The sequence below is a fragment of the Prionailurus bengalensis genome, chromosome D4 (assembly GCF_016509475.1).
Source record: "Prionailurus bengalensis isolate Pbe53 chromosome D4, Fcat_Pben_1.1_paternal_pri, whole genome shotgun sequence".
NCBI lineage: Eukaryota > Metazoa > Chordata > Mammalia > Carnivora > Felidae > Prionailurus > Prionailurus bengalensis.
Window position 1 is genome coordinate 10,958,275 of NC_057359.1, and position 12,689 is coordinate 10,970,963.

General features: G+C 42.6%; 1 protein-coding gene across 2 annotated transcripts in view; it reads left to right on the plus strand.

Moving 5' to 3' along the window:
- Window positions 1-12,689, plus strand: part of PGM5 (phosphoglucomutase 5) — a 181,764-nt gene that overhangs the window by 35,796 nt on the left and 133,279 nt on the right. For both annotated transcript variants that reach the window (XM_043566588.1, XM_043566589.1), the window contains exon 6: window positions 100-254. In XM_043566588.1, coding sequence (XP_043422523.1) covers window positions 100-254 — 155 coding nt within the window. The remainder of the gene's footprint in view (window positions 1-99; window positions 255-12,689) is intronic.

The window sequence follows — 12,689 nt, forward strand, 5'->3', positions numbered from 1 at the left end:
AATATAGGAGGGCAGTAAAGAAGCTTGTGCTGCTGGTGGGAACGGGCTGCTAGCAGCAGATGGCTCTGTCTCATCGTTTTCACACATTCTTTCCCACAGGACCGTTATATGATCCTCGGCCAGAATGGCTTCTTTGTGAGCCCTTCTGACTCCCTGGCCATCATTGCTGCCAACCTCTCTTGCATTCCATATTTCCGGCAGATGGGGGTGCGAGGGTTTGGGAGGAGTATGCCCACCAGCACGGCCCTGGACAGGTAAGCAAGGATGTCACCGTGGAAAACGTTACGGTACGCTTCTGACGTCACTGTCCCCTTTGTGGGTAACTGTCCCTCATTCTCCCCTACTCCGGCGGGAACTGATGGAAGTGGGGGAACTTAGAGACGCGTGTAGTGTGCTTGATAGGGACGTGAAGCATCAGGTGGCCTGAACTGGATTCCCGGTTCTGCCGCTGCTTAGCTGCGGGAACTTGACGGATGGATCCGATCCCTGTGTCTCACTCTTTTTTGTCAATCTCTTCTACTTTGGCAATTCCAGTGAGTGCAAAGTATCATTTCCTTTTTTTTTTTTTTTTAATTGAAGTGTAATTAACATATAGTGGTATATTAGTTTCAGGTCCACAATGTGATTCAACAATTATATATGTTACTCAGTGCTCATCATAATTAAGTATACTCTCAATCCCCTTCACCCCTTTCACCCATCCCCCCACCTACCTGCCCTCTGGCAACCACCAGTTTGTTCTCTGTTTTTAAGAGTCTGTGTTTTTTTGTTTGTTTGTCTCTCTTTCTCTCTTTCTTTTTTTGTTTTGTTTCTTAAATTCCACCTATGAGTGAAATCATATGGTATTTGTTTTTCTTCAGTTGACTTATTTCACTTAGTGTTATATCACATTGTAGTTAACATCTGAGGAATATTCCATTTACATATATGCCCTTTCTTCTTTATCCTTTCATCTCTGGAAGGACACTTGGGTTGTTTCTGTATCTTGGCTGTCTATTATAAATAATGCTGCAGTAAATACAGGGGTACAGATATCATTTCAAATTAGTGTTTTCATCTTCTATGAGTAAACACCCAGTAGTGGAATTACTGGATCATATGGTAATTGTATTTTTAATTTTTTAAGAGCCCTTCATACCGTTTTCCACAGTATCTGTATTAATTGACATTCCCACCAACAGTGTGCAAGGGTTCCTTTTTCTCCACATCCTCACCAACACTGGTTATTTCATGTCTTTTTTATTCTAGCCATTCTCATAGATGTGAAGTGACATCTCATTGTGGTTTTGATTTACATTTCCACGATGATCCGTGATGTTGGGCATCTTTTCATGCGTCTGTGGCCATCTGTATGTCTTCTTTGGAAAAATGTCTGTTTAGGTCTTCTGCCCACTTTTTTTTTTTTTTAATGTTTATTCATTTTTGAGAAGGAGAAACAGAGTTGAAGCGGGGGAGGGGCAGAGAGAGAGAAATAGACAGACAACAGACAGACAGAATCCCAAGCAGGCTCCAGGCTCTGAGCTGTCAGCCCAGAGCCCAATGTGGGGCTCGAACTCACCAACTGTGAGATCGTGACCTGAGCCGAAGCCGGACGCCTAACTGACTGAGCCACCCGGGTGCCCCTCCTGCCCACTTTTAATTAGATTATTTGTGTGTTTTTTTGTGTGTTGAGTTGTGTAAGTTTTTTATATCTTTTGAATATTGACCCCTCATTGTATATATCGTTTGCAAATATCTTCTCCCATTCAGTCCATTGCCTTTTTATTCTGTTACCAGTTGCCTTTGCTGTGCAAGAGCTTTTCTTTGGGTGTAGTCCCAATAGTGTAGTTTTGCTTTTGTTTCTCTTGCCTGAGCAGGTGTATCTAGGACACAGTTTAATGCCTATTTGGTTCAGTATCCTCTAGAGAAACCAGTCCTCTGTTGCTTCTATCCTAGGAATCTTTGTACCCTTTGACTCTAAGCAGTCCTTGTGTCAAGACCCTGGTTGAGTCAGCAGCTTGTTGAGAAGCAGATCTTTTAGCAGAGAGAAACCAAAAGCAAGATCTGCTGGGGTGGGGTGGACAGACATCTCTTGAACTGAAGTCACTCTGAGTCTCCAGTCTCCTTGAGTCTTTGCTGTCTGTTCCTACGAGTAGCTGGTTATTTGTGGTTTCATTCTGATGAAGGGTGAGGGGGAAAGCCCTTTGCACAGGCTTCAAGTCAGAAAGATACTGTAGTCCTTAAAACAAAAGCCCCCAATACACATTCACGTCCTGGGAGACTCCTGCCAAGGAGTCCTTCTGTGCGTTGAAATTTTCTCTTTTCTTTTGGTTTAGATTTGCATCATTGTAGTAACTAGTGATGTTGAGCTCATTTTCATATGCTAAGTGTATCTGTTCATTTAAAAAATTAGGTTATCTTTTGTTATTAATTTATAGAAGTTCTTTATAGAGTCTGGATCATGTTTTTTTTGTCAGATGTATGTATTGCAAATATTTCCTCCCTGCCTGTTGCTTGGCTTTTCATATTTTTAATGGTGCCTTTTGATGAGCTGAAGTTTTGATTTTCTTAAATTTTATTTATTTAGATTCAAGTCAGTTAACATACAGTGTAGTATTTTTTTCCGGGGTAGGACCCAGAGATTTTTTGCTTACATACAACACCCAGGGCTCATCCCAACAGGGGCCCTTCTTAATGTCCATCCGCCATTTAGCTCAGAAGTTTTAAATTAAAAAAAAATTGTTTTTAATGTTTTTTACTTTTGAGAAAGAGAGAGAGACAGAGTGCGAGCAGGGGAGGGTCAGAGAGAGGGAGACACAGAACCCGAAGCAGGCTTCAGGCTGTGAGCTGTCAGCACAGAGCCTGATGCGGGGCTTGAACTCACGAACCGTGAAATCATAACCTGGGCTGAAGTGGGATGCTTAACCAACTGAGCTACCCGGGCACCCCTTAAATTTTGATGAAGTTTAGTTTATTAATACTTTCTTGTATAGTTAGTTTATACTTTTTGTCCTCTACAAGAAATATTTGCTTACCCAGAGGTCAGAAAGATGTCTTCCCTATGTCTTCTTCTAGAATCATTGTAGTTTTAATCTTCACATTTCAGTCTATGAAGATTTTGAATTAATTTTTGTGTGGGTTGAAGGCAGAGGTCAAAGTTAACTTCTCCCCTATGTCCTGTTGTTTCAGCCTTGCTCATTGAAAAACAAGTTTCTTTCCCCTTGGTGCCTTGTTAAAAAAAAAACAAAAACGTTGACCATATCTGTTTGGGTCTGTTTCAGGATTCTCTATTTTGTCTCATTGATCTTTTTGCCTATTCTTATGCCAATATTACACTGTCTTGATTATTAAACTTTTAAAGTAGGTATTGAAATCAGGGGAATCCCCCAGTATTTTTTCTTCTTGGCCAAATTAGAAAAATGATATAGCCTTGGTCCTTTGCATTTCTATACCCATTTTATTTTATTTATTTTTAATGTTTTTATTTATTTTTGAGAGAGAGAGAGAGATAGAATATGAGTGGGGGAGGGGCAGAGAGAGAGGGAGGCACAGAATCTGAAGCAGGCTCCAGGCTCTGAGCCATCAGCACAGAGCCTGACGTGGGGCTCGAACTCACGAACCGTGAGATCATGGCTTGAGCTGAAGTTGGACGCTCAACCGACTCAGCCAGAAATCAGACTCAGAAATCAGCTTGTCGATTTCTACCAAAGCCTCTTAGGGTTTGAGGAATGGGTAGAATCTATAGAATAATCTGAGAAGAATTGCATTTTACGAATATTGAAATTTCCAGTTCACAAATGTGGTTTATCTCTCTCTTTACTTAGCAGTCTTTAATTTCTCTTACATACTTGGTAGTTTAACTTCTCTTATGTATGTTTTATCGTTTACTGTAGAGGTCTCACACTGTTTTTGTTAAATTCATTTCTGAGTAAAATTTTCTATGTTTTGATGCTATTATAAGTGGAAGAGGTTTGTAAGTTTAATTTGCCAGTTGTTTGCTGCTAGCAATTAGAAATACAACTGATTTTTTTGTCACTTGAACTTGGATTCTTCCACCGGGAAGAGTCTCTTGGATGCCCCCCATTTTATTTCTCTCCCTCAGGGGATATTGATATCAAGCCCATGATGATAATCTAAACTCAGGGCCTAGCAGTACCAAAGAAGAGGGTGTATTATTCCACATTCTTTCCCATTTACCTTTGCTTATATCCTTCCTTAAAAGCGGGGGCAGGGGGGAAAAAGGATTCAATAAAACTGTAGAGAACAAGGCAAAATGGAACCATCTTTAAACACTAAGGGCTCAGCGTGTAATTACAGAATCCTGATTGCTATGTAGGTTACTTAATACTATGGGAGTGTATTTGATAATATCACCTTCCACTTATACATAATCTTATAATTTAGAAAGAACCTCCGTACATTTGATTTCACTTGATCTTTGCACAAATTTAGTGGGTAATTGGGTAGGCATTACTCTCGCCATCTTAAAGATGGTGAACCAAGTATCAGAGAGGTGAAGTGACTTGTACACGGTTATACAGCTAATCAGAAAGCGACCCAGGATTTGAAACTAGGTCTTCTGGTTTGTGATTGCATCTGCCCAGTAACTACTCCTGGATCAAGATGGTCCCTGAGAAACTAGTTCAGAATATTGCCCAACTCTCCTGGGGGATAGCGAGCAACTTCCCAAACCCTGGCCAGGAGAGGCAGGTTTTTTTCTGGCAACAAAAACCATGTGTCCTCTTTTCTCCCGGATATTTCCTGGTGGTTCTTGATTTCACTTGCTCCCCTCCATCCCCATAAAACTCTGTTTCAGTCAGAAAGGAGAGGCCTTGCTTAGACATTTCACAAAGGGCCTGTTCTGATATGTAAGTGACCATTTAAAAGGATTATTCATGCTTGCTGGTTGGGATCCAGAATTCTGTGGGGCTCTGACGTGGTGATTTGTTTTGGGTATTTGATCTGCTGTGCAGTTCCCAGGTGGATTCTCATAATGGATACTTAATGAGCTCCTTTCTTCTTAGGTGAAATAAATACAGTTTCAAATTTTTGTCTTGGGCAAGGTTTGCCATATAGTTGGTTTTTTTTTTTTTTTTTTTTAATGAATAAAGTCATTGGAATGTGCCCATAAGTGCCAGGACCAGGAAGAATGACAACTGAGTAGCTGAGACCTATTAAATGATGCACTTGCCTAAACTCTTGGCATTCCAGAATAAGGGGAAGGCCTGGACCCTCGAAACTGATGAATTATTCAGGCCAGATTTCATTGTTCACAGATAATTGTTGTTCCCTGAGGGAAGAGTTTCAATGTCTTTAATGTCTACTCTTCCAGTGTCACTAAAACAAGGATTCCATTGACCCCGGAATAATACAGTTTCAGCCTTGAAAATGGCATTCTTTTGGGGCGTTGTCATTCTGAATGTGTCTGATTTGTAGCCGCAGATGACTCTCTGTTGCTGAAATGGTTTTGGTTCCAATGATTCGAGAAGTAGAGCACATTCAAAGTATATTTGTGGCCCGAGACCTGTCTCCACCCTATGCAGAAGTATTAAATAAGCTTCAGTGTCATCATCCTTCACTAATATTTACGCAGAGCCCATCTGTGCTTGGGACGGTGCCGAAAGCCGTGCAAAACAAGGCAAACACACGCAGACGTGAGCCCTTCTCATCAGAGATATTTACAGCCTCACACAAAGCCAGCATCCTTGAATACACGGCGAGGGATCCAGGACTGAAAAGTGTGTTTTGACTACAAGAGAGGCCATGTAGGGTCCACCCCCCATAAATGTGGTGGTGCAGGGAATTCATCCTCCTCTACCTTCTGTTGGCTAAGCCACCCTTGCTGTTCACCATTTACTCACTTAAAAATTAGTTGTTTTGAGAGAGAGAGAGAGAGAGAGAGAGAGAGAGAGAGAGGGAGGGAGAAAGTAGGGGACGTACAGAGAGAGGGAGAGAAAATCTTAAGCAGGCTCCCAACTCAGTGCAGTGCCCGACGCAGGGCTTGATCTCACATCTGTGAGATCATGACCTGAGCCAAAATCAAGAGTCAGACGCTTAACCGCCTGAGCCACCCAGGCACCCCAAGAATTATTTATAAAGGGCCTTTGGTGTCCTAGACATGGTACCTTGCCGTGGGGGAGCTTCTAGCCTGACGGAGAAGACAAGCCATAAGAAGTAAAGAGAAAATTGGGGCGCCTGGGTGGCGCAGTCGGTTAAGCGTCCGACTTCAGCCAGGTCACGATCTCGCGGTCCGTGAGTTCGAGCCCCGCGTCGGGCTCTGGGCTGATGGCTCAGAGACTGGAGCCTGTTTCTGATTCTGTGTCTCCCTCTCTCTCTGCCCCTCCCCGTTCATGCTCTGTCTCTCTCTGTCCCAAAAATAAATAAACGTTGAAAAAAAAAATTAAAAAAAAAAAAAGAAGTAAAGAGAAAATATAAATACAAATGGTAACACATGCTCGTGGGAAACACACTTGGCTCGGTAATAATTGGCAGGTAAGGAGAATGCTGTTTAGATGGGAGAGCCAGGCGAGAACTCTCCGAGGAGGTTATGGGTAGGGCCAAAATTAGAAACATGCAGCTTGACCTGGCTGTGATGCTGGCATTAGAAATAGTCCATGATACATGTGAAAATGCTTATTTTTCAGAAGGTAGTCTACAGATATTTGTTGCCAGTCCCCGATCTGAAATATGTACTGTAGCTTTCTCTTGAACGTATTCAGCGGGTTGTTGCAATCCAGACAGTGTTAATCCTCTAAGTATGCAATTATCGCCTCATCTACAACGGTCTTGGTCTTTACTGCCTCCTTTAAATCTGTGCTCTTCTGTTTCTTAGATCAGTCGTGATGCACCTCAGTAATGGGAGAGAGAGTGATCTGAGCTAATGCCTAATTATTCAGTCTTCCACACGTTGTTTCTGATACAGAATGATGGGAATTATTTTGCTTCAGCAGTTAAATATGTTCAAGTCTATCTCGTATTAAAATAAAAGGAAAAAAAAGGGGGGCGGAAATCCCTTTATCACAGGAGCTATTCCCCTGAAACTCTCGAAAACTGATTTCATCAGGGTCAAGGCAGAAAACAGATGGCGTCCTTGAAAGGGGGATTACTGACGAGAATTTATTAATAGTAAGTTAATAACTTCATGCAGAAGTGTGGACAAATTAAGAAAGCAACAAAACAAAACGAAACAAAAAAACAAGAAGAGATGAGAGGCTCTCCATGACTCAGGACAGTAGAAAGTTGTTAGTTCTCCCAGGACTGAAGCATCAAAGGGAGGGATGAGGGTAACTGTAGCCTCGTGAGGTCTGGGGTTATGGAAGGTGGGCTATCAGACAGGAACTGAACTTGTCAGAGGGGTAGAAATACCCCACCTTGTCTCTTTTTCCACCCTCCAATCTCCTGCTAATGCCTTCTCTTGACCAAACTCCCTGGAGGCAGGAGCACAATCTGTGGCGTTTAGCCTCCAAAGTAGGGCAGACATGGCCATAGAATGAAATGGGTCCTCCATTGGACAAATGATGAAAAGATTGTTCAAGGATGAACATGATGAACCCCACCCGATGCCTGGGGTCCAAAAAGGAGGGAAGAGGATGAGCTGGGGAGTTAAGCAAGTAGAGATTACTACAAAGATTGGCCAGTTGGCTGGTTATGCTGGTTACTCTTGCATCCAAAAGTCCAATTTCCCACTGCTATTTTCAGTTTTCACATCTCATATTACTAGGGAGTTTGAGTGTTTCTTCATATGCTTTGGAGATTTGAGGATTTTCTTTTTATTAATTGCCTGTTCCTGCCCTTTGCTCATTTTTAGAATTTGAGTTCCTCTTTTTTATGGATTTATAGGGGGTCATTACATATTTTAGGTAGTAGATCCTTGTCAGTTTGAAACACTTCTAATTTTCACTTTTTTTCTTCACGCAAAATTTTACCGCTGAGTTCCATATCCAGTTTTCTGTCAATAGATAGCTCTATTATAGGCAGCTCAAATTTAATGAGTATAAATAGCAGCTTTCCTGATTTTCCCTAAAAATTGTTCTTCTTCTTTTTTTTTTGTTTACTCTCTGTGTGAATCACCTATCACCCAAATTATAAATCTTGAAATAATTCTAGACTTATACGTCTTCCTTATTCCCAAAATACCATTAGTCATTGAGTTCTGTCAGAAAAGCCACTTCAATGTTTCCTGAACCGTCCTTCTCTGTCCCTACCTCTACCTTGCTAGTTCAGGGTTCTCATAATCTTCTGCTTGAACTATTGCAAAATCCAATGAACTGTTTTCCCCGCCTCCAGGCTTCCTTGCCTTCATTCACATTCTGGACCACCCCAGTCACAAAGCCATGCGTCTCCTATCCTGGCTTAAAATCTGTTGGTAGCCCCAAATGACTGCACAATGAGATCTCATCTCTGGATTCTAAAGCGTGCGTAATTTCCGGATTATGAACATCTCACTCCTGCCTATATTTTTTTTACCCCACCCCCTAGATGTGTTATGCTGCTTACAGTTCCCCAAATTCGATGACCTCTCACACTGCTGTGCCTTTGCACATGCTGCTGTCTTTCCTTGAGATGTGTTCCCTTCGCTCCACCCATCCCACTTGGTCCTTCCTTCCTTTTCAAGGCTTGAGTCAGGTAACAGCTTACTAAGTCCACCTTGGTACTGTGTTCTCTCCACCCCAAAGCAGGGTATAGAACTTGTTCTTCACAGATGACTTTATCACAGTTGTCACAGGCATGGAAAGCCCATACTTGTCTGTCTTCTGATATCCAGTGAGCCCGCTGAAGGGCAAACATGTTATCCAGTGCCTGGCACAGAGTAGTTCCCAATAAACGCTTCTTAAATGAATGAGGTTCTTTTCCTTTTGGATCCCTTTTATCTGAGAGAAAAAAATAACAGAACTCCACAGATCTAATCACCCAGTTCTCAAAGTTAAGTACTGGGAACTGCCAACACACTTCTGACTTTCGTGCAAGATAAATTCGTTGATGCTATCACCGGGTGGCACAGGGAAGTGTATCTGAACGATAAGAAGAAAATAAACGATGTATAATTACACAGCCTTCTTCGGGTGCAATAGAACTGTGCCTGATTTATGGTTTTCATTTACATTTAGGTAAATTTGCAGTGAGCCAGATTTTTAGCAATGATATAAGGGTATCGATTACAACTTCATCAAGGTGAGATCGAAGGAAGCCACCACCTAGCGGTTATTTCCTACTCACTAATTAAAAACTCACCACAGCCTGAAATTAAGCTCAGGATTATTTATTTCTTGCCCGAGCGAGTAGGATGAGCAGTGGGTTTTTTTCCTAGGACGTTTAGAGGATGCCTCCTGTTACCTTCCTCTCTGCTTTTTGCGTTCACTTACCGGAAAGGAGGCCGACAATGATTGAAAGCTGTTTTTCGGTGTTTCTATGAGTTGATGTCTGGTAAGCACATGATAATCATGTCTACATTTAGTAGAGGGCGTTTATGAATTGGTTGGCTCAAGGGAGAGGAATACGTTGTTAATAGGTTAAGACCGGAAGCTGCCAGAGCTTCGGGGATGGCGGATAAACCACGTTTTGTTCAGTTGTTCAGAGCCATCTCTGGTTTCTGCTGTTTGAGTTGGTGAGAAAAACAATTTGGAACCCGAGTTCCAAAATACACAGTCCTCATCACCCTCCCTGGTGAACTGAAAGACAAGCCACTTTTAGGAGTCAGCTCTCTCTTGCTGTCCTTGCAAGGACTCTTGCCCATTCTTCGGCTTCATCTCTAGAAAGGCACGGTCATTGCCAAGGGTATCCTGCGTTGCATCTTCAGCCCTCCCACCGGCTTGGTTCCCTGTGGCCTTTGGCAGGTCACTTTGACTACTGGTGGACTCAGCAAGTGTTGAAAGAAGCCCCCGTTAACCCCTGGCTCGGTGATTGGAGGCTTTAGTCAAAGATCACTTTAAGCAGGGATTTCACTGCCGTCTCGTCTGGACCATACAGCTAAATGCCATGCAGTTGCGTTGCAAGGGGATTATGGAATTCATGGCCTGCCTTCATCCATACTCTCGATTTTGGTTTTTGGAAGGTGTGTGTGGCTAAATAACCTCATTCCCTTTTCTCCCCCGTGGCTTAAAATATCGATACAATTTTAAAATCAGTCCCATGTATTTCTACAAAGAGGCATGAAGCAACTATATATCTTCATTACGGTAGTATACATACATCATTATACAGCTATATAAATACGTCAAGGCTCTCGGGACTTATAAATTAAAATCGATGAGTTTTATTTTATGTGAAGTATACCTTGATAAAACTGATTAAAAAAATACTCAAGCCCTAGTTATTTCAAAACAAAACAAAGCACTGCCCTTGGATCTTCCTTTACAACCGGGGTCAGAAGTCAACTGTACTTCGCGACATCGAAGCCGGTATTTGCCCTCCTGGCCGGGTTCACGTGACTCAGTGGCCTCGGGAATCTCTGTCCACTGCTTTTCTCTCTGTGGCGAGCCAGAATATCAATGTGCTACCCGCAGTTCTTGTCCTCTTTGGAAAAGACTTAACTCACGTTTAGAGTTGGAGGCTCTAAGATTTCCAGGTCATCGTTCAAATTTATTGGCATAAGATATATATAAGGAAGATGGGATAGCCCAGCATCATTCCGTGCCAAATGCTTTGCCAAAGCTGCCAAAGAAGCCTGACAGTTGGCAACGACTTTAAATGAACGGGGATAATGATACATCATCCTAGGCCTGAAGACTCTTGTGGAGTTCATGCGCACGTACTTTTTGTACGGGCTTTAGATTTCGAAATGGATTTTGTAACGCTAACCAGAAAACGCAGCGAGTTTTAAAATGGGTTTTTAAACCTCAATCTCACAGGATGGCATTAAGCCTGGCCTGTCAGAATACTGCTTATGTGATGGTGAAATATCATCGGTTTTACCGTACCCATCAGGCCAAAGGAACAATAGGATCCAAGAAAGCTGCCCAAAAGTTTTGTCAGCTCAGCAAAGAGTAAGGGGATAAATGCATTTTTATTCCCAGGGAAATCTATGATAGTATTTTATTCAGTTTTCACCAGACCCTCAGAAGTATTTCTCAGGTGCCACTATTGACATTTTACTTATAGGAAAAATAGCATGTTGGGAGGTTAAGCTTCTTGCCTAACGTCACCTATCAAGAAAGAAGCAGTGAAGACTGCTACCAGATTGTCTAGTTTCACATCTCCTAATTTCCTTACTGATCCTTATTATTGACAGCAAGAAGGTAGTCTGATTGTATCTTGAGTGAAAGCCATTTGTGCAGGTTAGGGGGTGTGTTTGGGGGGGGGGTACCGACATTGCCCAAAAAGTAGTAGGTGACATGGACAAGCATAATCAATTTCAACCCCCAACTGTCTTGTGTTTTTGACCTTGAACATCCCTACCGTTCAGTAAAGTTCTGGAAGAAGCAATCCCTGGCTTTAACTTAAGACTTCCAGGAAAATGTTGACTGGAGTTCAAGGTAAGGTTTGAATTTTATACTCTTGCCTCAGGATCTGCTGGAAGTAGTAAGATCAGCAGTGGCCACGCAAAAAAAAAAAAAAAAACTTTTATCAGGTCTCAGCAGCTTTTCTCTGTTACATTCTCTACAAAGTGGGCTAAGTAGATACAGTTCCTTCTGTCTTTGAGTTTTTATCTCACACAGACAACACTGATGACCAGAAACATAAAATATACCCACTAGGGATAATGGGCTCTTTTAGTAAATAATGTGTCAGGAGTTGGGTGTAAGATGTCCGTGCTTAGAAAAAAAAACAAGAAAAGTAATCTTGTTAGCCCCTGTCTATGTGCCCTGTACAGGTGGGGGTGGAATCCAGATCTGGGTATCCATTGATCTCGCTTCTGATCAGGTTTCTGCCTGAGGTTTAGATTCGTCATTGGGAATTCTAAATTCTTTTAGAGTCCTCCATGGCGTCAGCGGTTTATATTCTAGCATGCAGGAAAACTCTTTGATGAGTTGGTGCTTGGATTTAAGAATGCAAGATCTCTATCCGGGACTCACAGAGAGACTGTTATCAGTCAGGATCTTTGTGCTGCCAATGAGAGAAAACTAGCCGAAATGGGGCCTAAATAAGACAGGGGATGTGTTGACCCACATAGCCAAATTAGAGGTGGCCGCAGGTGAACCTCGCTTCAGCAGCTCAAACGATACAACCGCTTGACCTGGATATTGCTGTCAGCTCTGCCTGAGAAGGTATCACTCTCATCCTGGGGCTCCCTGCCTCTGGCTCTCCAGGCTTTCCCTTTGGGGGGAGCAAATATTTGTAGGATTGCCGACCTCATGACCTGACACACCTTGTCTATGAGGATGAAGGTTTTTTATTTCCTGTCTCTGAGACAAAGCTTTTCTGGAAAGAAACAACCGAAAACCTCCTCTTGAATCTTGACTTTGTCTGGGGTTTGTACCACCTCTGACCCTTTGACTCGCCAAGGCCACGAGAAGTGGGATAGGCTGAGAGTCTTAAGACCTGTCCCCTTGATGAGGTGGAGCTGGGAGGACCATCGTGCCTTCCCAAACCAAATGACCAAGAATGGACGCAGCTGTTCTCCAAAGCAAAATGTTTCTCTTCTTCCAGAAGGGAGGAGTAACGGCAGCAGCTTGGGATCCGGTAGATGCAGAGAGGTGGAGAGTAGTGAGGGCACTGGAGTGTGGTTTTGGAAGAACTCAGTGCCTGGCCAAGAACTCAAGGTGCCCCTCTCG